Genomic DNA, 27,043 nt, shown 5'->3' on the forward strand with positions numbered 1-27,043 from the left:
GCAGTTTGCTCCTGGTGTCCCAGTTTTGGCTCAGGCAGCAGAATGCCCTCTGGGTCACAGCCCGTTCTGGGGGAGCTGGGATGGAGAGAGTCCCAGAATTCAACCAGCCTAGCCCTATCACTGACACAGGGGAGACTCAGAGTGGACCCCGACTGGCTCAAACAGGGTGACGAATCAGGAGGGCTGGCTGCCTGATCTCACCAGTGCTGCCTGTTGCCCTGTGGTGCAGGTGAGGAGACCGAGGCCCGTGAACAACAGGCAGAGTTCCCTTACTCCGTGTCCGTTATCTTTAATGTAAAATGGCTTTGTATTGGGATGTGCTTTGAATCTTGAAAAATGCTTTTCACACTTGGAGCGACACTTATGGCAGAGAAAGGGAGAAAAGCAGAATACAAATCCACATGTTATGAAGCATGTGGATTATCCCTGTAATTATAATAGAGAAGTGCTGCCCTGCACACCCTCGTGTGTCCTCACAGCAGTGCTGAGCAGAAGGCAGGAGGGGTGTTGTCCCGTTTACAGAGGCAGACCGGGCCTCAGAGTGATAGGCGGACCTGGGGTGAGGTGGCCCTGGACTAGGCTTCTGCCTTCTAGTTCTTTCTGAAACCTTGCCTCATAGGCACCTTTCCAGCAACAACAGCCATTCAAGACCCTTGTGCCTGTTAATTTCTTTTTTTTTTTTTTTTTTTTTTGAGACTGAGTCTTGCTTTGTCACCCAGACTGGAGTGCAGTAGCGCCATCTCGGCTTACTGCAAGCTCCGCCTCCTGGGTTCAAGCAATTCTCCTGCCTCAGCTTCCTGAGTAGCTAGAATTATAGGTGGCCACCACCATGCCTGGCTAATTTTTATGTATTTTTAGTAGAGAGATGGGGTTTCACCATGTTGGTCAGGCTGGTCTCGAACTCCTGGCCTCAGGTGATCCACCTGCCTCAGTCTCCCAAAGTGCTGGGATTACAGGCATGAGGCACCGTGCCCAGCCTCAACCTGTTTATTTTCTATGCTAGGTTTGATAAAGAAGTGGGTAATTGTGGAGGAGTCTGATTGGATAAAGAAGTGTGATCTAGGGTGAGCGAGGTGGCTCATGCCTGTAATCCCAGCACTTTGGGAGGCCGAGGTGGGTGAAACCCCATCTCTACTAAAAATCTAAAAATTAGCTGGGTGTGGTGGCAGGTGCCTGTAATCCCAGCTACTCGGGAGGCTGAGGCAGGAGAATCACTTGAACCCGGGAGGCGGAGGTTGCAGTGAGCCAAGATCGCGCCACTGCACTCTAGCCTGGGCGACACAGCAAGACACCGTCTCAAAAAAAAAAAAAAAAAAAAAAAAAAAAAAAAAAAAAAAAAAAAAAAAAAATGCGATCTGGTGGTGGTAAACTCGGGGTACTTAGCAAGGCGTGTTTGAGATTCTTCTCTCAACTAATCGCTGTGTCTTCAGAGATGAGGCTGCTCTTTTCCTCCAGACATAGAGAGGGTGCCTTTCACATGAGGGTCTTATGACCTGCTTCAGGGAGAAGGGCAGGGGAGGGTGACAGAGACCTTCCTGCTTCTGCTGTTTTCTCAAATGTCAGCGTGTCGTGTTTTGGGGTAACGTGGCCTGAACCCTGTCACCAACTGCCCCGGGACATCTGCTCCCACCTGTATGTGTCTCGGGCGCCTCCAGCTCAGCCTGACCAAGATGTGACTCGCTGCCCGCCGCGTGTCTGCTCTCCCCTGCACTCCTCGGCTGCAGGCCAAGAGTCAGCCCTCCCTTGCCCCTCAGCCAGCTATGGCTGAGGTCCAGGCTGTGCCTGGACTGTCTCCTCTCCCCACCTGCATTGTCCCATATGTCCCCATGTGGCCGTTCCTGACTGTCACTGTCGCCCAGGCTGGAGTGCAGTGGCACAATCTCGGCTCACTGCGCCCTCTGCCCCCTGGGTTCAAGTGATTCTCCTGCCTCAGCCTCCTGAGTAGCTGAGATTACAGGTGCCTGCCACCACGCCTGGCTCATTTTTTGTATTTTTAGTAGAGGCAGGGTTTTGCCATGTTGGCCAGGCTGGTCTTGAATTCCAGACCTCAGGTGATCCCCCCACCTCAGCCTCCCAAAGTGTTGGGATTACAGGCGTGAGCCACTGCTCCCGGCCCATGTTCACACCTTTAAGAACCTCTTGATGTCTGCCAGGCATATAGTCCAAGACCCTTGGTGACCTGCCCCAGCCGACCCCCTGAGCCCCAGCCGTAAGACTTGTTGGAGGGGGTTTCCCGAGGGCCCCTCCACACTCCGCCTGGAATCACCCTCCTCAACCTGTTGTTGGGGGGGGGGGGGCCCTTGGCTCTAGGGCCCTTCTGTGGCCTCTTCCTGACCCGTTGGTGGAATCGGCCACCGCTCCCCTTGTTCTTGGTGCCACCTGTCAATTCCTGCCCCTGTGCTGTGACACTGCATAGTCCCCCGTGTGTGGCTCCTGTGCCTCTCCCACCTGAGCTCCCCTCCACGGTTCTGGCTTTTCATCCCTTGCACCAGCTCAGAGTAGACGGATGCCTGGGCGCAGGCCCCTGGGAGTGACGGGGAGCTGCCTAGCGCGTTTGGTGGTGGCAGGGTGGAGAGGAATCTCTTGGGTGAGTGTTTGGGTGGGGGGGGGGGGATGGAGAGGGATCTTTTGGGTGAGTGTTTGGTGGTGGAGGGGTGGAGAGGGATCTTTCCGGTGAAGAGGTGATCATTTGTTGGGGAACTGGCCCTTGAGCGAGGCATTGCCCACACAGGGCCCCGCCTGAGCAGAGGCGGCAGGAAAAAGGGCAACGAAGGTTCACACTGTAATTTGCTGAGCCGCTTCCCGGAAGTCACTGTAGGCCTCTGGACTCCGTTCCCCTTTGCAGAGTAGGACTGCTTGCTGCTCTGTCTCTACCTAGAGTCTCAGAGGGTGTCATGGAGGCTGCCTGTGACAGGTGGCAGAGCTGTGCCTCAGTTTCCTTTTATGAATTAGGGAGAAGAAGGTTGACCTGGTCACTGCTCACAGCCAAGGTTCTGGGACACATGTTCACTGGTCCATACTCTTAACTACTTGAAACCAAGCTACTTGTAAAAAGCACTGTGGGTAGGCAGGACCAGCTGCTCAGGGAGGTTGATGCTGTGTGTGCTGGGGTTCAGGACCAGCTGCTCAGGGAGGTTGATGCTGTGTGTGCTGGGGTTCAGGGACATCAGAAGTGAAGGAAGCAAAACAAGCAAGAAGAATCACACCCCACTCTGGCCCCACAAAATAGAAACCGAACCCTGTCGTCCCACAACCCTGTGAACTGTGACTTCACACTTTGGGCCATAGATTTCCTGCCCCAAACCCCCAGCTCTATCTGCAGGTACCTCCTGCCAGGCCACGGATTGTCTGCGTTGGCCGGTGCTGACCTGGGCCATCCCTGAGACCATGCCTACCAGGGGTGTGGGGGTCTAGGATTCCAGGTTTCTCCTGATCCAGGGAGGAGGGAGCTGCCCCCGTACACAGTGGGAGCTCGTTAGCTGCTGCTCAGCTCCCGGGAGCCCTCTCCCTGCAGCAAACCCCGATGGTTCCGCCCCAGCCGGAGCTGCTACTGCTTTAGGGTACAGGGATGAGGTCATCTCTATCAGAGGCTGCGACAAGAAGGCTCTGCATCCAGGATCCTTCCCTGAAGTTCAGTGGGGCCCGTTCTCACCCAGGGACAGTTGGAGCGAGAGCAACTGCAGTCCCCTTTACGGAGGGGATTTCATTCCAGTGACAGCCCAGTGATGAGAGGGGTGTTGTCCCTGTTGGCAGAGGGAGACAGTGGGACTTAGGCTAAAGCACTTGTGCAGGGTCCCATAGCAGCAGGGGATGTTGGACCTAATTCTCCTGGATTCGAGGCTGGCGCTGCCCTTCTCATGCTCAAACATATCCCTTTCTCCAGGGAAGGATGTTTGATGCCCTTTTTTTCCTGGGTGGGCCTGTCCTGGCATAGTGTACGACGCAGAGCCCAGCCCCCTGGTTTTCACAATGAAGTGGGTCTCAGAAGTCAGAGTAGAGGAGGGCTAGGAATGAGGATTGGTGCGGGAGTGGGCATTTCCGAGGACGCTGCCTGCGGAGAGCATGAGATCGAGCAGGGGACTGAGACCCCTGGGAAGGCAGAGCTGCAGAAGGGCCCAGAAGGTGCCTTGCACCCTTGTCCTGTGTGGTGTGTTGTCGCCTTGCACCTAGTACACGCGGGCCTGCACACTGAGCACCTGCCGTGGGCTGGGTGTTGGGCACAGGGGTGGGTGGCATTGGTGGATGGGTCCAGCTGTGTGCCTGGCTCCTGGCTCAGGGCCTGGGCAGGGAGTGGGGAGTGGAAGAGTGAGGGAGCGGCTGAAGCATGTGGCCTGAGTTCCTCCGCCAGGGTTTGGCATCTCCGCAGATATCGTGAGCTGGGGGCGTGGGTGGGCCTCAAGGTTCAAGGGTTCTCTGACTTCCTGGTGCCACAGAGCATGCTGGCATGGAGGCAGGAGGAGGTGGAATGATGACTGGGCAGTGGCCGGGTGGCCTCAAGCCCAGGCAGTGGAGGAAAGGGCGGGGAAGCTGGCAGTGCTGGCTCCCGGCTGAGATGGGGCATCTTTGCGTGAGTGTCAGGAGAAGCCTGAGAAATTACTCAGGAAATGGTCAGCTGGTTGCCTACGAGGCTATTTTGTGTGTCTGAGCAGAGCGGTGAGTTAGGAGCTTGGATGAGGCCCCCATGAGGATGATCCCACAGAAAACGAGAATTTGAATCTGGAGCCACTGTTTCAGCTTGATGATTGTGCTTAGGAGATATTGAAACTGTCTGGAGACAGCTGTGGGGTTGGGGGGCGGCAGGTGCGGTGGTCACAGGAGGTAGGGGGGTTTCTGGGAATTGTTGCTTAGAGGAGGATAAAGGACGCTTTATGGGAGCCCCAATCCAGCAGGGGCCTCCACCCCATGCAAGGCACCTTGAGGTCAGGGTTGATTCCCCTTTGTCCCCCAGGACCTCATGCAGCGCCTGGGGCAGAGCAGGCCCGCAGAACTAGATATGAAGCCCAGCTCCCACAAGCTTGCCAGGTACCCGGACTTGAAGGCCTCGGTTTCCTTAACTGTAAAATGGCTATTAAACGGTCACAGATGTGGCCTGGGGATTGTGGAAGCACTTCGAGGATTTCACAATGTTGTGCAAGTCTAAGACAGGCCCATGAATAAAGTTCTGCCTGCCAGCAGCTGGGGGTGAGTGAAGAGGCTGCCGCGTGCTCTCAGCGCACTGAGGACAGGGCTCGGCATGTCCTGTGTTTGTTGTTGTTCACTGGCTCCCTGTGGTGGATACTGCCCTGCGCTGGGCCCCGGACGCCCTGCCAGCAAAGGGCCTTGTCTGGGTGGGGAGGGGCCTTCGGGACAGGTGGTTAGGAGCCAGTGTGACAAGCCTGCAGCGTGGAGCCAGAAGCGTGGCTCTGCAGGCAGGTGGGGCCGTGGCCTGGCCCTGACCCATGCCAGCGGAGTGACTGCAGACCAGGCACTCAGGCCTTGAGTCCCAAGTTCCTCATCAGGTAAATGAAGGGAATTATCCTTACCTCTCAGGATCCTTGTGAAGATCAAGTGAGGCGACGCGGTCAGGTGCACGTGGGCATGGGCAACACTCGGGATGTCTTGCAGGGCCCCAGCTGGGTCAGGGAAGGCCGGTGCTGGGGTGGGGTGGTAAGGAAGGCACCCCGAGGGGGTGACTGCAGAGGTGGAGGTGGCCACTGAGCCGACTTGCACAGACCAAGTTGGAATGGGCGCCGTGCCCGTGTCCTATGCCCTGTGGTGTGTGGTCGAGACCTGGTGAGAGGGAGTGAGGCCCTCCAGGGGGATGCAGGGCGTTTGGTCAGGGAAGAAGGGCCGAGGCTGGCTGGAACATCGGGGACCACATGGCAGATGTCGGGGGCTGCCTGGAGAGCCTGGCTTGCCTGGTAAGGGAGCCTGGACTTCTTCCAAAGGAAGATGTGGAACTAGACAGGGGTTTTAGGCACCGCAATGTGGAGATCCCACGCTTCCCTTTGGTCAGAGGAGAGGGCATGGCACTGCTCATGTGGGGACTCAATGGTCCAGCTCCCCTCCTCCAAGTGCCTCGTCAGAGCAGCCAGGGCCCTCCCTGGACAGTGCCTTTGTTTTCTGTGCCCCGAGGGAGGGAGGCCCTCAGCTGGAGAGGCTCTGCAAGGCACGAGTGAATGAAAGGCCTATTGAGGGGCCACAGAAGCCCATTCACCCGGCCCTGGCTGCCTGGGTGCGGAGGCTTCCAGAGGGCCAAGGGCCGCCTGGACTCTCCCCAAAGAGGCCAGTTGACCCCACCTTTGGACCGTGGCCAGGGCCAAGTGGAGTCTGTTGCTGAGCCCGGTGTCCTCTGGAGAGGACCCTCAAGGCCCTTGACCCAGACAGTCCCAGGAGAGGCACCCGGCATCTGCAGGCCACCCCACGGCAGAGATGCCTTCTCAGCCCCCTCCCCACCAGACACTTCGGGGTCCCCAGCCCTCTGGGGATAAGACAGAACCCCTGACCCAGGGAAGAGGGCCCGGCCCCTCCAGCTCTTCTTCCCACTCCACTTCCTGAGCCTCAGGGCCGATCCACCATCCTGGCCTCACTCATCTCGCCCACAGGGGAGCGTTGAATGCTGTCCACCTTTGCTCGCTTGATTCCTAGTTTTCGTTGAGTCCCCAGCTGACTGGAATTCCCTGTCCAGCCACTGCCTTCCCCTCCTGGCCCCTGCCACAGCTACCATCTCACTTCTGTCTGTGTTACTTATAAATACATCCTGCTTCCACCGAAACTGGGGATGGCGGGGGGAGCAGGGACCGCATGAGACCAAACTAACTGATGTGAGGACCGAGTGGGTTCAAGCACCAGCTGCAACCAGCCGCGGGAGCCGGGCATTCTCTCCCTCCTGCCGCGTCCTCATTTGTAAAATAAACTGCTTCAGTTGTTGTGAGATAAGAGCGTCAGGCCCCCGTGTTTAGCACCATGCCTGGCACGCAGGAAGCCCTGGGTGTATTTGTAAACATGCCGCAGAATATTTGTAAACCAGGACAAAGTTATTCTGGCCTCACTTGTTTTGTCTTTGTTTTGTTCGCGGGATGAGGATCTGTGCACTGCACCCCTCTTAACCCTTCACTGCGGGCATGTGCGTGTAATTCCTTCAGTCTTTCCTCCTAGGCATTTTTTAAAATAGACAGTTTCCTTCATTTAAGTATTCAGGTATAATTTTGTGTCCTGGCTTTTTTCCTCTACCATGAGCGTTTTTTCCAAGTAACTGCATTGTTAGAAATATTTTGGTTGCTTTTTGGATAGGTAAACATGCTCAGGGTACAAAATACAAAAGGTATGAGAAGGTTCTTAATGAAAACACTGAGTCTTTCTCCTTCATAGTTTTTCTCCCCAGAGGCCATGAGGACACTAGCAGTGATGTAATAATACTTTCCCACCCTGGGTGCTGGCTCGGTGGTGACCCTGGGTGCTCATCTGGTGCTGATCCTGGGTGCTGTCTCAGTGCTGACCCTGGGTGCTCATCTGGTGCTGATCCTGGGTGCTGGCTCAGTGGTGACCCTGGGTGCTCATCTGGTGCTGATCCTAGGTGCTGGCTCAGTGCCAGCACAATTTTAAAGTCTTCACATGGCTGGACTAACTTAAACTCTCAACAACCCAGGAGGTAGATACCATTGTTACTGCCATTTTACAAGTGAGGAAACAGGCACCAAGAGGTTTGGATTTGTCTGTCACATGACCAGAACTGCTGGAGCCAGGATGGACCTGACAGTCTGGCTTCCTCAACTCCCTTCTCTTCCGCAGGCTCCAGCAAGCATTGGAGTCATCTTAAACGATTGGCTTTAATAGGAAAAACCTCTAATATTGGTCTGCTCTCCATTTTTCGCTTCATTTATCCTAGAGAACTTTCCTCCTTGGAACAGATAGAGTTGCTTCAATCTTTTTTAATTGCTGCGTAGTATTCTGTTCTGTGAATGTCTTATAGTTAGTTTAATTACTATCCCTATTGATAGGACAACTCCAGTATTTTGCCAACAGTGCTGTAATGCTTAAAGGATTTTATGTAGGTGGTAGGTAGTGAGACCACAGGGAAAAATTCATCTGTGGGATCGCTGGGTCAGAGGTAAAATGCGTTTGTGATTTTGACCATCTGATATTTTTAAAAGGCAGTTTACGTTCCTACTGCAGGATATAAAGTCCCTGTTTCTCCACATCCTCTTTGACCTGAAGTGTTGTCAGGTATTTTGATCTTTGCAAATCTGATAGGTGGAAAATAGAATTTTGAGGCTTTAATTTACATTTCTCTAATTGTGTCAAGCTGAGCGCGTTTTTGTGTTCCAAAACCACTTATATTTCCTTCTGCTTTCCGTGCCATTTTATTTTCTTATGCATTGTATACAACTTAGTATTTGTTAAGGAAATTGCCCTCATTTAAGAGTTCCGTCTGTGTTTCCAGTGTGGTATTTGTTTTTTGCTTTATGGTGTATGTGTGTGGTGGTGGGGTGGGGGGGGGCGGGAGGGGGTGGTTTTTTTTCCCTATAGAAATTTTAAATTTTTGGCCAGGCCCAGTGGCTCATGCTTGTGATCTCAGCACTTTGGGAGGCTAAGGCAAGCGGATTGCTTGAGCTCAGGAGTTTGAGACCAGCCTGGGCAACATAGTGAGACCTTATCTCTACAAAAAATACAAAAATTAGCCAGGTGTGGTGGCGTGCGCCTATAGTCCCAGCCACTTAGGAGGCTGAGGTGGGAGGATCACTTGAGCCTGGGGAGGTCAAGGTTGCAGTGATTGTGCCACTGGACTCCGGCCTAGGTGACAGAGGGGGACCCTGTCTCAAATAAAAAAAGAAATTTTAAGTGTTTATGTAGTTTGATTGATCACTGTGAACAATGGTTCACACCTGTAATCCCAGCACTTAGGAAGGCCTAGGTGGGAGGATTGCTTGAGCCCAGGAGTTCAAGACCAGCCTGGGTAACATGGCGAAACCCTGCCTCTACAAAGAATACAAAACAGAGCTGGGCGTGGTATTGCATGCCTGTAGTCCCAGCTACTTGGGAAAGTAAGGTGGGAGGATCGCTTGAGGCTGGAGGTCGAGGCTGCAGTGTGTCATGATGATAGCACTGTGCTCCAGCCTGGGCGACCTAGGCCCTGTCCCAACATAAAATAGTAAATACATAGAAATCAAGAATGGGTGTTGAATTTGATTGAATGCTCTTCCAGCATCTGTGGAGATAATCCTGTGTTATTTCTCTTTTGAGCTTTAAATAGATATGAATTCTAATATTGAACCTTTTTTTTTTTTTTTTTTTTTTTTTTTTTTGGAGATCGAGTCTCTGTCGCCCAGGCTGGAGTGGCCCGATCTCGATCACTGCAACCTCCGCCTCCTGGGTTCAAGCAATTCTCTTGCTCTAACCTCCTGAGTAGTTGGGGGATTATAGGCACCTGCCACCACACCCGGCTAATTTTTTTGTATTTTTAGTAGAGACGGGGTTTCACCATGTTTGCCAGGCTGGTCTCAAACTCCTGACCTCAGGTAATCCACCCGCCTCGGCCTCCCAAAGTGCTAGGATTACAGACGTGAGCCACCGAGCTTGGCCTAAACCATTCTTTATTCCCAGTTAAATCCTGCTTGGCCAATGGCATATATTTTTAATAAGTTGCTGGATTCTTTTAAATACTGTATTTAAAATTTTTGTCTTGACATCTGTGAGATTAGCCTGTAGCTTTCTGTGTGTGTGGTCTTTGAAATCAATACTGTGCCTCCTTGTGAAAAAAAATTGGCATGTTTCTTAGGCTCTGAAGTTGTGTGAGTAGCCCTGATGAAGCTAGCTGTCTGTTTCCTGAAAATCTGATAGAATTGCCTTCCCAAAATCACTTCTTGGGCTGCGGGCAGTGGTTCACGCCTGTAATCCCAGCACTTTAGGGGGCCGAGGCAGGCGGATCGCTTGAGCTCAGGCGCTCGAGACCAGCCTGGGCAACATGGTGAAACCTGTCTCTACCAAAAATACAAAAATTAGCTGGGTGTGGTGGTGCATGTCTGTGGTTCCAGCTACTCAGGAGGCTGAAACAGGAGGATGGCTTGAGCCCAGGAAATGGAGGTTGCAGTGAGCCGAGATCACGTGACATTATTCCAGCCTGGGTGACACTGAGACTCCATCTCAAAAAAAAAAAAAATCACCTCTTGGCCTACTGTGTTAATGTACTTTTTTGGGGGGTAGCTCTTGGAGATTTTTCTTTATTTAATACAGAACCATCATTTTTAATGGCTATAAACTATTTTAATTAGGGCTTTACCGTAACTTGCTTAACTTGTGTGGCTTAATGGTTTAATCCTTTTCTAAAAAAGGATTGGGGTGGATTTCAAGGAATGGCTTCTAAAGTCTAATTCGTGATTATTCCCAGGGTCTGGTTAGTGGAAAATGTTCCAAGTTATCATAGTAACCACAGTGGCAGTTGTCATTCATCGTTTCTAAGTGCGTGTTGCACTGCTGAGCACTGTGTAGGAGCTCATTTGGTCTCCATGGTAACCGTAGGAGGCAGCTGTTCTGATTTTACTGATGAGGAAACTGAAGGTCTGAGAGGTTCAGTCACTTACCCACGTGGGCAGTGCATCACGAATGGGAATCAAGTCTGCTCCTGAACTCCAGTGTGACAAAGTCTTCCCCCATCCCGTATTGTGATTGGATTCACGTGAAATGCCTCGAAAGATAAAAGTTTCCCTTCCTTTTCAGTGTGCATCTGAAGAACCATCCCCATGGAAAATAATTAAGTTATGTTAAATTGGCACCCCATGGAAAATAATTAAGTTATGTTAAATTGGCACTGGGAAGTGGATCTCACAGCCCCTGTGCATGAAGCTCTTGTCTGAAGTTCTTCCAGGGGTTCTTAGGCTATCCCAGGAAGCCCTGAGGGTGCTTCAGGGCTCAGAGTGGCCCCTGTGAGCCCACCCCGCTGGGGACTCAGAAGCTGGGGGAAGGGGGAAGTTTGAAAGCCTGAGTTGCTTTCCTAGCTGTTCACCAGGTGACCCCCGGGTTCTCTCAGTTTCTGCATTTGTAACATAGCTGGGAGAATCCTCGTGCAGGGCCAGGCTAAGGAAAAGGATGTGGGCTTATCCAGGGGAAGGATATGGGCTCTGTTGGAGGGGCTGGGTTTGAGTCTCAGCCCCTGCACACGCCATCTGGCCACTAGAGTCTCAAGTTTTGGTTGAAAATGAAGACAGAGGTTTGAAACTAATCTGAGGTTGTCCCCACCTCATAAAGTTTTCATGAGGATCTGAAAAGACAATGGGTGAAAGGGCTTTATAAACTATAGGGTGGGCCGAGCGTGGTGGCTCACGCCTGTAATCCCAGCATTTTGGGAGGCTGAGGCAGGCGGATCACCTGAGGTCAGGAGTTTGAGACCAGCCTGGCCAACATGGTGAAACCCCATCTCTACTAAAAAAAAAAAAAAAAAAAAAAAAAATCAAAAAAATTAGCTGGGTGTGATAGTGCATGCCTGTAATCACACCTACTTGGGAAGCTGAGGTGGGAGAATCACCTGAACCTGGGAGGCTGAGGTTGCAGTGAGCCGAGATCGCGCCATTGCACTCCAGCCTGAACGACAAGAGCGAAACTCTGTCTCAAAAATAAATGAATAAATAAACTGTAGGGTGCAGGGCACGCGCGAGCTGTCATCACATTCCTCGCTCCTGAAACCAGCACTGTTGAGCTCTTGGTGCTGTCATGTCACCAGTCCAGTGTCATGCAGAACCAGGAGGAGAACTAGTGGCAATTCAGAGGTGGCAGACACTGCACTGGGGTGTGGACGGCCCGGGCTTAGTGCTCGCTTCCCACGCGCCCTCTCCCCTGCTCGTCCCTGGAGTCACTCACCTGGAAAGGGCTCTTCCAGTTCTGGAGTTCGAAGAGAGTGACTTACAGAAGCAGGTCACTTGCTTGAGGTAGAGGAGGCAGCCGGATCGCCAGAACTCCTGGCAAATATCGGTTTTCCTGGTCCAGGCCATTGTCATTATTCATGGATTCACCTACTCACTGAAATTTATTTGTAACCCCAAAATCAGTACTCATGGTACTTTCAGGTTAATGACTGACATTCACGGAGAGTCGAAAAATTCCTTACCTGACACACGTTCCCAGCTGAGGTCAGATGAGGCGATGCTCCGCCTCACCATGTAAAGAAGTATCCTTTTTGCAGTCTAGTTAGTGCCATGTGTTTTGCATTTTTTGTGTTTTGTCAGTGATTTAAAATGGCCCTGAGCTGAGGTGCTGTCTAGTCCCAGGCACAAGATGGCTCTGATGTATTTATGGAGAAAATACATGTGTTAGAGAAGCTTCATTCAACACTGATTGTTGTTGGCCATGAGTTCAATGTTAGTGAATGAACTATGTGTTGAATATGGTGTCTTTTTTTTTTTTTTTTTTTGAGATGGAGTCTCACTCTGTCTCCCAGGCTAGAGTGCAGTGGCGTGATTTTAGCTCACTGCAACTTCCGCCTCCCAGGTTCAAGCGATTCTCCTGCCTTAGCCTCCCAAATAGCCGGGATTACAGGCACCCGCCACCACGCCTGGCTAATTTTTGTATTTTTAGTAGAGATGGGGTTTTGCGATGTTGGCCAGGCTGGTCTTGAACTCCTAACCTCAAGTATTCCACCTGCCTTAGCGTTCCAAAGTGCTGGGATTACAGGCATGAATCGCCACATCTGGTCTTAAATAAGGTGTCTTGAAAGAGAAACATACATAAAGTAAGGCTATGAATTGATCAGTTGCTGAAAATGTGATCAGAGGACCCTAACCTTGTATTTGCCTTAGGAGCCAGTGGGTCGGTATTGACTAATTCAGTGTTCACGGCTGCCTCAAATCAGGAGAATGGATGTAATCTGGCTCCATAGGACCCCGGGGAGGGAAGGCAGGGCGGCGAGCACAGAGCTGTCCGAGGTGCTAACACCATAAGCCTGGCTCAGCTTTCGGGGGCCACATCTGCTTCCGTAAGTCTCCACTGTGCTTGAGGGTGGGGAAAACCTGCAGCCCTGACTGGCAAGACGGTAGGGAGAAAGGGACAGAGAGAAGTCTGGAGACGAGGAGGCTCTGTGCTAGACTAGCAGCTCCCAGGGCTTGTGACCCAGAGGATTTCTTGCTCGGCAGGCCCTGGGAAAGGGTGAAGGGAGAAGGGGTTTGCTTGTGGGAGAAAGAGTCAGCAGTGACTTCACAGGTCAGCTGTACCTTGTGTGTTTATTCACAGCCAGTTACTGCACCCTGAGGCCAAGGGACACTGGAAGGTTTGGGATCCACCGACGTCATCCAAGCAGGCCACACTGCCGTGCTCGGTGTCAGTGTTTCTGACGTGCAGGGCAGCAGAGCAGAGGGTCTCCAGCAGCCCACATTGCAGCAGCTGGAGCTGTGCAGCCAGCAGAGCACTTTCACTTCCAGCCAAGTCCTCACCTTGGATTCTGGGAGGGTGGCAGGTTAGAGACCCATCTGACAGATAGAATCACTGAGGGTCAGAGAGGTTGGCTGAATGAATTGGCCATCTGAGTAGGAAACGGTAGCATCAGGACCTGAGCTCACATGTTTGACTGCAGCTCCTAACATTGTACTGTGCTTCCAGGAATCAGAGATATCCCTCCAGTCCCGACCTTTCCTGGCTCTTGGATGTGGAGTGTGTCTGTGTTTGCCTTCCTTCCTCCCTCTGAAGAGAGAATTTCTTCTCTCTCCACTCTCCCCGCTCCCTTTCGTTTTTTTTGAGATGGAGTCTCGCTCTGTCACCCAGGCTGGAGCGCAGTAGCGCGATCTCGGCTCACTGCAAGCTCCGCCTCCCCGGTTCATGCCGTTCTCCTGCCTTAGCCTCCCGAGTAGCTGGGACTACAGGCGCCCGCCTCCCCGCTCCCTTTCTTAATGAGTCCTATGATATTAAAAATTGCACATTCATGGGAAAAAGTAGTATAATCTTATGACTGAAAATATTAAGTCAAAAAAAATAAAGGAAAACTTATGCTGTGTTCAATTCATCCACTCCTAGCGTTCTGGTCTGCTTACCTCTGGTGTTTCCATGTGATTTACGTAGTTGTCATCAGTGTGTCTACAACTTGGGGTTCCGCTTTTCCACTAAACACCATATCACACGTATTCCCATGCATCTGCACGTAGTCTTTATAGCCATCCTTTAAGAAGATTGGTGGTGATTTGGTTGAATCCGTATGGCGTGCTTTACCTCGGGGAAATGTCAGAAATGGCAGAATATTGCGTCCTTTCCTTTCGTCATCTTCATTGTGGTTATTGCTGTTATATTATTTTTTTCTCATTAGTAACACATGAAATATTTTTGTGCAAAAAGCCTTTAATTTGTACTCTGTCATAAGGTAGATGCATAGGAGTGAGAAAATGCTCATTGGCTTCTCACACGTCTTGTTCTCTAGCGTATCGGAGAGTTCCAGTTCAATGCACCCTTGCCAGCATCAGCTACAACTTAACAATTTTATTGGAGTATAATTTATGTAAAATAAACTGTATGTAGACTAAACAGTTTGATAAGTTTTTACGTTTTTTAAGTTAATTAATTTTTTGAGACAGGGTCTCGCTCTGTCTCCCAGGCCAGAGTGCAGTGGCACGATCTCGACTCACTGCAGCCTCCGCCTCCCAGGTTCAAGTGATTCTCGTGCCTCAGCCTCCCGAGTAGCTGGGACTACAGGTGAGCACCACCATACCCGCCTAAGTTTTGTATTTTTAGTAGAGATGGGGTTTCACCATGTTGCTCAGGCTGGTCTTGAGCTCCTGACCTCCAGTGATCTGCCCGCCACGCCCTCCCAAAGTGCTGGGATTACAGGTGTGAGCCACTGCACCTGGCCTAAATTTTATTTTTTAATACACTTTTAGAGACAGGGTCTCACTTTGTCCCCCAGGCAGGAGTGCAGTGGTTCGATCATAGCTCACTGCAGCTTTAAACTCCTGGGCTCAAGTGATCCTCCCACCTCAGCCTCCCTAGTAGCTGGGACCACAGCCACGTGCCATCATGCCCAGCTAATTTTAATTTTTTTTGTAGAGATGGGGGTCTCACTATGTTGCCCAGGCTGACGTTGAACTCCTGGCCTAAAGCAATCCTTCTGCCTTGGCCTCCCAAAGTGCTGAGATTACAGGTGTGAGCTATCTCACCAAACCAAGTTTGATGAGTTTTGATGGCCGTACACACCTGTGAAACCGGCGTCACAATCAAGATCCAGAACCTTTCAGGGCAACCACCCTCCTGCTTTAAGTCACTACGGCTCTGCCTTTTCCGAAACATCGTGTGAATGGGATCATACAGTAAATAGCTTTTTGCGCCTGACTTCTTTTGCTCTGCAGGGCAAGTTTGAGGTTTATCCATGGTGGATCGCTAGTTTGTTTTTATTGTGACATGTGTGCATTCTCCTGGTTTCCAGTTTGGGGCTGTTATGAATAAAGATGCTGTGAACATTTGTGTACCAGTCTCTGCGGACATGTGCTTCATTTCTCTTGGGCAGGTACCTAGGAGTGGCTAGTGGCTGGTTTTGTAAGTATATGTTTAACTCTGTGCGAATCTGGCAGTTTTCCTAAGGGCTGGTTTTTTTGTTTGTGTGTTTATTTGTTTGTTGAGACAGAGTCTCGTTCTGTTGCCCAGGCTGGAGTGCAGTGGCATGATCTCGGTTCACTGCAACCTCTGCCTCCCGGGCTCAAGTGATTCTCCTGCCTCAGCCTCTAGAGTAGCTGGGACTACCGGCACCCATCACCATGCCTGACTTATTTATTTATTTACTTTTTTCTGAGATGGAGTCTCGCTCTGTCGTCCAGGCTGGCGTGCAATGGCGCAATCTCGGCTCACTGCAACCTCTTGCCTCCCAGGTTCAAGTGATCTTCCCACCTCAGCCTCTCGAGTAGCTGGGATTACAGGCACCCACCACCACACCCGACTAATTTTTGTATTTTTACTAGATACAGGGTTTCACCATATTGGCCAGGCTGGTCTTGAACTCCTGACCTCAGGTGATCCACCCACCTCAGCCTCCCAAAGTACTGGGATGACAGGCGTGAGCCACCACACCCAGCCGAGGGCTGGTTTTTAAAGACCAAATTTATTCTGTTATTCCGTTGGGCTCTAAGAGGGAACAAAAAGTGAAGCAATGTTAAGAGGAAGTAAAAAAGAATTGAAGTTTATCCAGGAATAATCATAGCCCTTTGCTTAATTTTGCAAGGGTCTGTAGTAGCATGACTTGGGCATTGCCTGTTGCAAAAATGCGGCAGGAATTTTAAAGCGACTCTGCAGACAGCACGCGTGTTTTTTTCCCCCAGGTCCTGTGAACCTGGGAGATCTTGCCAGTCCCGTGGGCTCTCCTGGGAGGTCTTGCCAGTCCCGTGGGCTCTTCTGGCCCTCACCCCTGGAGGCTGACAAGGCTCACTGACCGAGACCCTCACCGATGAAGCCTCCTTCTCTTTTCCTCCCTCTCACTGCCCTAGAGCCCAGGAGCCAGGCAGGGCATGGGAGTGGGTGAGCAACACACTGTTGGGCTGAGGGCAGAGGGCTGAGGGCTGAGGGCTGAGGGCTGAGGGCTGAGGGCAGAGGGCTGAGGGCAGAGGGCAGAGGGCTGAGGGCTGAGGGCTGAGGGCTGAGGGCTGAGGGCAGAGGGCAGAGGGCTGAGGGCTGAGGGCTGGGGCTGGCTATGAGTCCTGGTTCTTTGCTTAGTGGTGTGACTGACGTCAACCAAGGCTAGGGTGTTCTGCATTTGACTCAGCTGATGGCCGAGTCCTGGTCGGCCCACTGGCCTGCCTGTGAGGACGAGAGAGGTTCCCGGCACCACTGGCCCTCAGGTTCCCCATCTCTAAGTGTCGGGATTAGTTCCTTCCAGCCCGAGTACCGGCACTAGATCGCACTGGTCAGTGAGGAAGACAGAAAACAGAAGCAGACCCGGTTTAATCTACTGAGTTGATAAGAGAGAGCTTGGCTGCATATTTTGAAGTGTTGAATCTGTCTAGAAAGGGGACAGACCCACCTATGTTGATCCTGCTGTGTGCCCGTGGTCTCGGTTTGTCTGCATGTGCCCTGAGGAACCTGTGGCTCAGAGCCCCCGCCCATTGTCCCATCACCAGCGGCAGCGCTGGAACGGAAACCCAGATCTTCCCTACTAAAGCCTGTGGGCTTTTTCTCTTTTGCAGGAAAATATTACAAATATTTATCATAAATACTATTTGTAATAGAAGGAGAAGTCCCTTTGAGGATCAGATGAGCACGAAGCTGCGCAGACGTGGGGCAGGGGTGGGGCGGGTACTGTTTCCCCGCGGTTCCCGCCTGCAGCCTTGGCTGGCTGGAGGGCGGCTGTCCCTTTAAGTCGTGTTCCTGTTGGGACTGCCGCAGCCAGGGGGAGTGGGTGGGGATGAGAGATGTTGGTGAGAGCCCTGCCTTTCCAAAGGCTCCCCCCAAGCCAAGCCTTCCCGGCTTCCAGCCCAGACAGCAGCCAGCCAGTGGCGTTCCTGGCTCCTCGGGATTTTCCTTTTCCTCTGAAGCTGCTGATTCATCTCCAGGCTGGAGTCGGGCTCAGCTGTGGGGCTGGGAGCATGGGCTCTCAGGCTGCTGCTGGGCGGAAGAACTGGGCCTCCTGGGAGGTGTCCTCCAGCCTCTCTGGATGCTCCATGGGTGGGGGTCAGGAGTGGTGAGGGAGGGGCAGCGCATCTCAGAGCCCTCAAAAATTTCTGGCCAGAAATGTGGGGGTATGGGCACAGCTTGGCCAAAGCCATGCTGCAAGGGCCAGGGTGGCCATCCTTCCTCACTCCTGTCTGGCCTCCCTCTGCAGGGTGCTTCAAGGATGACCGCATCGTCTTCTGGACTTGGATGTTCTCCACCTACTTCATGGAGAAATGGGCTCCCCGGCAGGACGACATGCTTTTCTACGTGCGCCGGAAGCTGGCGTACTCCAGCAGCGAAAGCTGTGCAGACGGGAGGAAGGTGAGTGACCCCCGGCCCCGGCCCCTGCCCCTGCGTCCGTGCCCCAAGCATCCCTGTGGTGTCTGCTCTCGGCGTGCATGTGGGCTTTCCTACAGTGCTCATGCGTATCAGAGGGTGAGTGATATTTATTGAGCACCTGCTGTATTCCAGGAACTGTGTAGAAAGTCTGATGTGCAAATCTGGATGTGCTGGGTGTCTGTACACATTGTCATTCATCTTCACTGTGACCCTGAAGGGCAGTGATTGCTGTCACCCTCGTAGCTTTGAGGAAACAGGTTCAGAGACAGCTGACTCGGCTGGCCTCTTATAATTAGTCAATAGATGGTAGAGCAAAGGTCGGACTCCAGAGCCCAGCGCCCTCCCTTGGCCATGGCAGGGTGACCTGACTCGGTGGCGATGATGGCGGTGCCTTCCACTTATCGAGCCCTCGCCATCATCTGGCCACAGGGCTGAGCTCTCTTCTTCTTAGCCTCATTGTGAAGTCCCAACAACTCAACAGGGTGGGTGTTCTTATCCCTTTTACAGATGAGGAAACGGAGGGCTCGGAGATGAAGTGATTCACCTAACATATTTCATCCACTAAATTGAAGTGTGGGAGGAGCTAATAAAATACATTTTGCATGCTTCCTTCTCTGTTTTTCACAAGCTTTTGCAGTTTGTAAAATGTTTAAGCAACCCCATATGCCAGACATGGAAATGCTTTTGTTTTCCTTTAAAAACAAGAAATGAGAGGGCGGTGGAGCCAGGTCTGGAACTTGCAGCCTGCCTGGCTCTGTGACTCCGGGGCCATGGTTTGCTGGCAGAGGCTCATGCAGGGATTACTTGGAGCCTGGCCTTGCCTCGGGCCCGTTTTCTGAGCCTGAACACGTGCGGGATGGATTTTCTACAAGTGGACAGGCCTGGGTGCCTGCATGCTGGCCCCGAGCCCTGAGCTAGCCCCACTTTGGAGGGACCAGCAGGAGACCATGAACAACTGGCCAGAGAGGTGGGGGAAGAGCCAGGAGAGGGGAGGGCACCCCAGGAGGGGAGGTCTGGAGAACTGGGTGCAGCCAGTGGGGTGCAGTGTCCGAAGGGTCCATTGGACTTGGTACCAGGGAGGGGTGGCGGCCTTGGTGCAGCAGTTTCAGCGGCAGGTGTGCAGGGACTAGAGCCACACTCAGGCAGGCAGGGAATGCTTTCTGGGAGGGACGAAGAGGAGGCCTGAGTGGTGATGGGATCCCTAAGAACCTTCTGGAGCTGGCTCAGGGCTCCTTAGAACCTGCTGCCACACCCGCCCTGTCTGGGTGTGCAGTTGAGAGACCAGCTTTCAAGGCCAGTCTTGTTTCCTCCTGGTTTACCATATGACACTCCAGGTCATCTCCTGTCTGGAGTAAAAGGGGATCAGGGCAGGTGCCCCGAAAGGTGAGGGCCCTCCCACTGTGGACACCTGGAAGGCTGGGATGTTTGGGGTTGGCGTGACCGTATGAGTGCCCTTGGCAGGGAGGTGGCTGGTGCCTCAGGATCCTCACTGTCCGTGACCCTCATGGCGGGCACAGGCTCCTCTAACCTCAGCACAGTTCTGGGGGAGACACTCCTCTCACCCATGGGAGCCGGAACCCAGAGGCTCAGGCCCTCTGTTGTCCCAGGGCTGTGGACCCTGCCCCTGCCTCCATCCACTCCGGCCTCTCAGCTTCTGCTGGAGTTCAGGTTGCAGAGAACCTTTCCCCCACCCCCAAATGTTGGTCTTTTCCCCAAGGCAGAGTCTGTTGCAAGCAGGGGCTCTAATGAGGACTTGGCGCATTTGAGACACTCTCAGCTGTACTTTGAATTTTGATTCCAGAGAGGTCACGACTCTGGTCAAGAGGGCAGACAGGGAGGTGGGAGGACAGGTTGTGTGCACCCTGGATAGGCTGGGGTAGGGGGAGGAGAAAGGAACGGCAGATGAGGGGTCTGTCTTGGGTGGAGAAGTTAAAGGTGAGAGCCCATCCACTGAGAAAGCGCAGCCCTGGATCCAGGCCTGAGGAATTTGGAGCAGAGGGGATGGGGCCACATCCAAGCTCTGCTGAAAATTTGGCAGTGTCGAGGTCAGTGAGGGAAGCCTGAGTCCCACGGGAGCAGGTGGCAGTCCAGCTGTTCACATGCTAGAATGTTCCATTGAACACCCACTGTGAGCCATGTGCAGATGCCCCCCCACACTCAGTGCTGGAAGCACAGAAATGACTCCTATCTGGCCTCAGTCTGTTTGGACAGACAGACGGTATAGCCAGCGGTACGGAGCCATCAGTGTTGTGATGGTGGGAAGAGGAGCAGGGCGGCGGTGGTGGGGGGAGTGCAGAAGGTGACATCTGGCGGGCGGGTTGTAGGACAGAGAGAGCGGGCAGCAGCGGGCTGAGGACACGCCCTGTGGAGGGACCAGCGAGTGCAGAGCAGGAGGGTGTGTGATGAGTGCCACATGGGACCTGCCAGAGTGGGCCAATGGAGATTGCGGGGCCTGGTGGGTGGGTCCTGGGGCCGCCCCAACTTGGCATTTTTCCCAGCTTGCTGGGCTGCAGTGCTGAGGGTGTCCTGCAGGGGGCAGGCTGGAGGCACTGATGGGGAGACGGGGAGACCCCCCTGGCAAAAGCCCTGAGCCCTGAGTGGAGGTGGGGGCCCCGCAGAGGCGCCTGCGCACTGCAAGTCCTCTGCGGCAGCCTGGCTGCTTCCCGCCCCCTCCCCATGCCCATCCTGCTGGTACCCAGTCGCCATAGCAACTAGCCGGGCCTCCTGCACCTAGCAGGGGAGGGTGGATGGGCAGGAGCTGCAGTGTCAGGGGGACAGGATGCTGGGAACCCTGCAGTCCTCCAGGGCCTGAGGGACATCCCCAGTCCAGCATTTCCTAGGGAGGGATGTCCTGGATTCCCTGCCCTCTGTTTCCTCCAGCCCTGGACAAAACAATCCGTGTTCCTGGGCAGCCCATTGTGTGCCTTTGGCAGGAGGGGGACCTGGCTCTGTGTGCTGCTGGCTCTGCGCTGGTGGCCCGAGCCCTGTATCACGGTCACATGACACCTCAGGATCCTAAGGTGCAGATCATCTTCCCACCCACTCAGAAAACCAAAGCTCAGAGACAGGGAGGAAGCTTCCTGGGGTCACACAGCTTGCCAGCGGCGAAGCCCTGTCCCCAGTCTCACTTTTTCCTCTTTGGTAGATTGTTTTCAATATAACGTCTATACAGAAAAACAAAGAAGTGTACACAGCTTGATTTTTCTTAGACTGAACACCTGGTTTCACCAGCCCCCAGATACAGAGTGTGATGAGAACGCCGATGCCCCTTCACCCCACCCCAGGGCTCACCCTCCCCCTGGGCAGCTGCTGCTCTGCCTCCTCACACTTCCCGGGCGGGTTCTGCCTGTTCTCACAGCTCCTGTGTGTGGAGTCGGTGGTTCTGCCTGTTCTCACAGCTCCTGTGTGTGGAGTCGGTGGTTCTGCCTGTTCTCACAGCTCCTGTGTGTGGAGTCGGTGGTTCTGCCTGTTCTCACAGCTCCTGTGTGTGGAGTCGGTGGTTCTGCCTGTTCTCATAGCTCATGTGTGTGGAGTTGGCGGGTTCTGCCTGTTCTCATAGCTCGTGTGTGTGGAGTTGGCGGGTTCTGCCCGTTCTCACAGCTCATGTGCGTAGAGCCGGTGGGTTCTGCCTGTTCTCCCAGCTCGTACATTGGAATCGGGCAGTATATGCTGTTTCAGGCTTCTTTCTCCCTGTGTCATGTTTGTGAGTCATGCCTGTTGACACAGGTGGTTGTAATCTGGTCTCACTGCTGGGTAATGCCTGCGGAGTGTACCATGGCAGCCTGGCCACCCTCCTGTCAGTGGGTACCGGGCAGCTCCCAGTGTTCTCTTGGGCCTGGCTTTGGTGCGCACACGGGCACCTTTCTGATGGGGAACCTGCTCTTTCGCCTGCCTATGCTGTGGTGCTGCCCTGAACTGCCGTGTGATCGTGCCCATGAGCTTTTCATTCACTGAGTCCACAGCGCTTTGCTGAGCAAAAGCAAATGAACAGGTCAATGAAGTGAGACCAGGAGGAACAGCAGAGTTGTGAACCCCAGGACTCTCAGCTCAGGGGCTCGGGGTGATTGCAGAACCATACAGGCGGTGGAAATGGGAGGCCCCCCGACCCGGGGATGTCTGTTTCTCACTCCTAGGCAAGGTTGGACTCCTGCACCTCTTTTCATAGATCCGAGCTCTGCCCCTGGCAGGGGGGCGCAGGCCTGTGCACCTGCAAGAGGGCCCAGCAGTGCCCAGCCCCTCAGAGCCCGAATCAGTGAGAGCACCCAGGACCAGGACCAGAGGCCCCCAGTCAGCACAGCTGCTTCAAAACTGAAAGCCAGGCTGGGCGCAGTGGCTCACGCCTGTAATCCCAGCACTTTGGGAGGCCGAGGTGGGTAGATCACTTGAGGTCAGGAGTTCGAGATCAGCCTGGCCAACATGGTGAAACCCCGTCTCTATTAAAAATACAAAAAAAAAAAATTAACCAGGTGTGGTGGCAGACACCTGTAATCCCAGCTACTTGGGAGGCTGGGGCAGGAGAATCACATGAACCCAAGAGGTAGAGGTTGCAGTAAGCCAAGATTGTGCCACTATACTCCAGCCCGGGTGACAGTGAGACTCCGTCTCAAAAATAAATAAATAAATAAATTGAGGCCAGGCATGGTGGCCCATGCTTGTAATCCCAGCACTTTGGGAGGCCGACTGGGGCAGATGACCTGAGGTCAGGAGTTCGAGACCAGCCTGGCCAACATGGTGAAACCCTGTCTCTACCAAAAATACAAAAAGTAGACAGGTGTGGTGGCACGTGCCTGTAATCCCAGCTACTCAGGAGGCTGAGGCAGGAGAATCACTTGAATCCAGGAGGCGGAGATTGCAGTGAGCCAAGACATGTTGCACTGTAGCCTGGGTGACAGATGGAGTGAGATTCTGTCTCAAAAAAAAAAAAAAAAAAAAATGAAAGCCAGTCTCCCAGGAGAGGTGTAGACATGCTTTGGTTTCTCTCTGATATGTATTTATTATTGATCTTCAGTAAATTTGACTCTGATCTGTTAAAATGGGGCTAATGATACCTGCATTGCAGGGTTGCTTTAAAAGGATTAATTTGTAAAATGTGTAGCCCAGACCCCGCTGTCCACTAAGACCTCAGTAGGTGTCACTATTATCATTGATGCCACTTAGCAAATATTAGCTCTTTAAATCATTATGACAGCTTTGAGGGGAAGACGCCCTTAGTCCATTGTACAGATGAAGAAACTGAGGCTCAGTGAGAATGGATGGCCCCTGGGTCCCATCTCCCGTCGCTAGAGAACCGGGGAGCAAGAATTGGAGTTCTGGCTGGGCACGGTGGCTCACACCTGTAATCCCAGCACTTTGGGAGGTCGAGGCAGGAGGATCACCTGAGCCCAGGAGTTCGAGACCAGCCTGGACAACATGGCAAAACTCCACGTCTACAAAAATTTTTAAAAATTAGCCGGGTGTGGTAACATGTGCCTGTGGTCCCTGTTGCTTGGGAGGCTGAGGTGGGAGGATCATTTGAGCTCAGGAGGTTGAGGCTACAGTTAGCTGTGACTGCACCACTGCCCTCTAGCCTGGGCAGCAGTGCGACACCCTGTCTCAAAAAATAATAATAAAAAAGAATTGGAGGCCTTGTCCATCGTAATGCCTGCATAGTAGTCAGGGAAGAAGAAGAGTGCCACAGTGGGCCCTGGGCACTCACTTCTGCTCTGGGCCTCGCAGGCAGCTGAGCCCGAGGTGGAGGTGGAGGTGTACCGGCGGGACTCCAAGAAGCTGCCAGGCCTGGGAGACCCTGACATCGACTGGGAGGAGAGCGTCTGCCTGAATCTCATCCTGCAGAAGGTATGGGGTGGGATGGGTGGGGCTGCGGATTGGCCCCGAGGGACGGCTGACCCCTCCCTGCACGCTGACCCGTGCTCTCTTCCAGCTGGACTACATGGTGACCTGTGCGGTGTGCACACGTGCTGACGGCGGGGACATTCACATACATAAGAAGAAATCTCAGGTGAGCCCTGGCGCCAGAGCCCCCAGCCTCCTAACTGCCAGTTCAGCCTGGGCGTGGCAGACCTCTGGCTGCCCAGCATTTGAGAGAGACAAGTCCTCCTGCTTACTTCTCTGCCCCCGAGGTGAGGGGTCTGACTCCAGAAATCCGCTCAGCTCCTGGGATCCTGTATCCCATTCGAGGAGCACAGAACCAGCTTATCCCCCACATCTCCGGGTAGGTCTCTGGCTTTGGACTGGCTCTGGGCCTTTGTGCCGGGTGGGGCCTCACTTGTCCTCCAAATCTGCTTTCTTCCAGCAAGTGTTCGCGTCCCCCAGTAAACACCCCATGGACAGCAAGGGGGAGGAGTCCAAGATCAGCTACCCCAACATCTTCTTCATGATTGACAGCTTCGAGGAGGTGAGCTCTGCACAGGGCCTCTCTCCGTAGCTTCCCCTTCTCGTGAGATGGGTGTTAGGCGCTTCTCCCCCCGGCCTTAGCCTTGCAGAAAGGCGTGGGTGGCTTGGAGCCGGGAATAGTCCGGCTGAGGCAGACGTGGCTTGCGGTCTTCCCAGCGTTTGCTTGTGGGCAGGTGAATTCCCCCGGCGCAGCCTCCATTTCCTCCTCTGTAAAATCAGTGTCATGACCATCTGTCCTGCTCACCGTCAGGGCTGAAGACTAAAAGGCTCCTGGGTGGGAGGATGCCTCGTAAACTCTCGCAAGAAGCACTGCCCGGGCGGGAGGAGCCATTGTTAATGCTAGTAAATGATAAAGAAGCGCCCCCACGCCTGCACTGACTTGGAATCCTAGGATGTCAAAGAGGGATGGGGTTTCCGGAGTTATCTGGGCCAAGCCTTTGTTTTAAGGTTTGGGAAATGGGCTTGGGCAGGAGACTCACCGAGAAACACAGAGCACTGGGAGGGCGGGGAGGGAGCCGGTCGCAGCTCACTCCCTGCTCTGCCCACTCGTGTCTCTCCTCTGTTGAGGCCCTGGTCGGGGTCCTTGTGCGCATCCAAGGCGCTCAGGGCCCTGAGGACTTAGGAGGAAGGCATGCGCGTCTGCAGGAAGATCCCAGGTTCAGGGAGGTCATGTCCCCTCCCCAGGCACACGTAGCTCCTGCGTGGCAGAGCTGAGATTTGCATTTAAGTGTTTGTGACCTTGGAGCTCACAGTCTGTGCACCAGGCCCTGGGAGCAATGACTCGGGAAGGCGGCAGGATGGGGCCTGTGGCACCTTAGTCTGGTGTTGTCACCCCAGGTGGGCAGTCACCCTGCCACTACACTGAGCCTTTGGCCACACAGGAGCCTCGAAGATGTGGCAGGCAGGGCTGGGCACCCCTAGGCGGTGTGGAGGGGCCCAGACGGTGGCCGACGGTGCTGGTGAACCGTGATGAGGGCGTGCGTCTTCTGCCAGTCCCAGAGGCTCCGTAAGGGTCCCTGTCCTCCCCTGCTGCTCAGCCCCTGCCCCAGTGTGAGGCTGTTCCTGTCCCGTGGGGCTCGGAGGGCATGGGGCCACAGGAGTGTGTGACAGCCAGTTGTCTCCTGCAAAATGGGGTTTTCTGAGCAGCCCTCCCTGCCAGTTGGTCCAGGCTGTGGTGTGGGCGGTGGGAGCTGATGGTCACGTCCCTGTCTCTTTGTGCCCTGGCCCAGGTGTTCAGCGACATGACTGTGGGGGAAGGAGAGATGGTCTGCGTGGAGCTGGTGGCCAGTGACAAAACCAACACGTTCCAGGGGGTCATCTTTCAGGGCTCCATCCGCTACGAGGCGCTCAAGAAGGTGTACGACAACCGGGTGAGTGCGGGGCGGCCTCACGGGTGTTCTTCTGGGCCTGGGGACGGCGGCTCCACAGCCCACCTTGGTCCATACCGTGGGGCCTCCCAGCCTGCTTATGCGTGGTAGCAGCCGCCAGGGCTACCTGCAGCCCCTCCGGGCTTCTTCTAGGCGCTCCCTGGCCCTCTTAACGTCATTCTTCATGGTCGGCCTCGGCCCATGCGGGCCACTTGCCTTCATCTGAAACGTGAGCGGGGACTCCCTCCTCAGTCTCTAGTTACCTGGGAAGTGACGGCTGATGGTGTCGCTGTCCCCTCCTCACGGCCACTTGCTTCCTGCGACTGGCCCTGGGAGCGCTCCGAGTCGCCCCAACTAAGCAAGCAGATGTGGGCAGGCCGCTCTCCCCCAGCGGGCACCATCCGCAGCCAGCCTCACTGCCAGCCTGGGGCCCTGTCCTCAGCCTGGTCCGTGGTTCATGGGGCAGTGGGAGGGGCACCAGGCAGGGATATGGGTCCATTCCAGCTGCCCCGCCTGCCGGCTCAGACCCTCCCTCCCGGGCAGCCCCCGCTCCTCGAGGGATGGTCACCCTGGCTGTTCATGTCCTGGGGAGGGGCCCCATGGAGCCATCGCCACCTCCCTGACTCAGGCTGCCCCGCACCGGCCCCCAGGTGAGCGTGGCCGCCCGCATGGCACAGAAGATGTCGTTTGGCTTCTACAAGTACAGCAACATGGAGTTTGTGCGCATGAAGGGCCCCCAGGGCAAGGGCCATGCCGAGATGGCGGTCAGCCGAGTGTCCACAGGTGACACGTCCCCCTGTGGGACTGAAGAGGACTCCAGCCCAGCTTCGCCCATGCACGAGCGGGTAAGGGCTGCACGGCTGGGGGCGGGGGCTCCCGTCCCTCGGGTTCACTTTCCACCGTCTCCCCCGTGCTCACGGCCCCCTGGGGACATAGGTGTTGTCATTCCCAACCACCAGTGCGCAGGCCGAGGTGTCGAGCGTGCGGAGGCCCGGACCACCCAGCCCTTCTCTTTGCCCAGCGGTTTGTAGGAGGTGCTGCTGCAGGGGAGGCGTTCCTGCCTTGCAGACCTGGAGGGCTGTGCCTGGCCAAGGTCACACCGCAGGCTGGTGTTGGGCCAGAGCTCTTTCTGCCTCCCTGAGATGCCACAAAGCCAGGCTGAGTCCACAGGGCCAGTGGGCAGAAGAGACTGGCTGGGGACCCAGGCCCGGCCCTGGCGCCTGCCTGGGTGGACCTGCTGGGTGAGCGTGGGCACATGGCCAGCCTTCCCCGGTGAGTCAGATGGGGATGATGGTGACTGAGGGTCAGCCAGAGCATGCAGAGGCCTAGACCATCCAGCTCTTTGCCCCGCGGTTTGTACG

The 27,043-nt window shown here is 54.2% G+C and overlaps 1 protein-coding gene across 4 annotated transcripts in view; it reads left to right on the plus strand.

Annotated features, from left to right (window-relative positions):
* KIAA0930 (KIAA0930 ortholog) overlaps nt 1–27,043 on the plus strand; it is a 41,843-nt gene that overhangs the window by 8,238 nt on the left and 6,562 nt on the right. For 2 of the 4 annotated variants that reach the window (XM_055254130.2, XM_055254129.2), the window contains exons 2-7: nt 17,753–17,904; nt 23,638–23,757; nt 23,843–23,920; nt 24,215–24,316; nt 25,545–25,685; nt 26,333–26,527. In XM_055254130.2, coding sequence (XP_055110105.1) covers nt 17,753–17,904; nt 23,638–23,757; nt 23,843–23,920; nt 24,215–24,316; nt 25,545–25,685; nt 26,333–26,527 — 788 coding nt within the window. Of the gene's footprint in view, nt 1–14,530; nt 14,644–15,370; nt 15,481–16,256; nt 16,453–17,342; nt 17,596–17,752; nt 17,905–23,637; nt 23,758–23,842; nt 23,921–24,214; nt 24,317–25,544; nt 25,686–26,332; nt 26,528–27,043 lie in introns of those variants that run through there. The other 2 variants (XM_063622971.1, XM_055254128.2) reach the window with 2 other exon arrangements.

The sequence above is a fragment of the Symphalangus syndactylus genome, chromosome 18, assembly GCF_028878055.3.
Source record: "Symphalangus syndactylus isolate Jambi chromosome 18, NHGRI_mSymSyn1-v2.1_pri, whole genome shotgun sequence".
NCBI lineage: Eukaryota > Metazoa > Chordata > Mammalia > Primates > Hylobatidae > Symphalangus > Symphalangus syndactylus.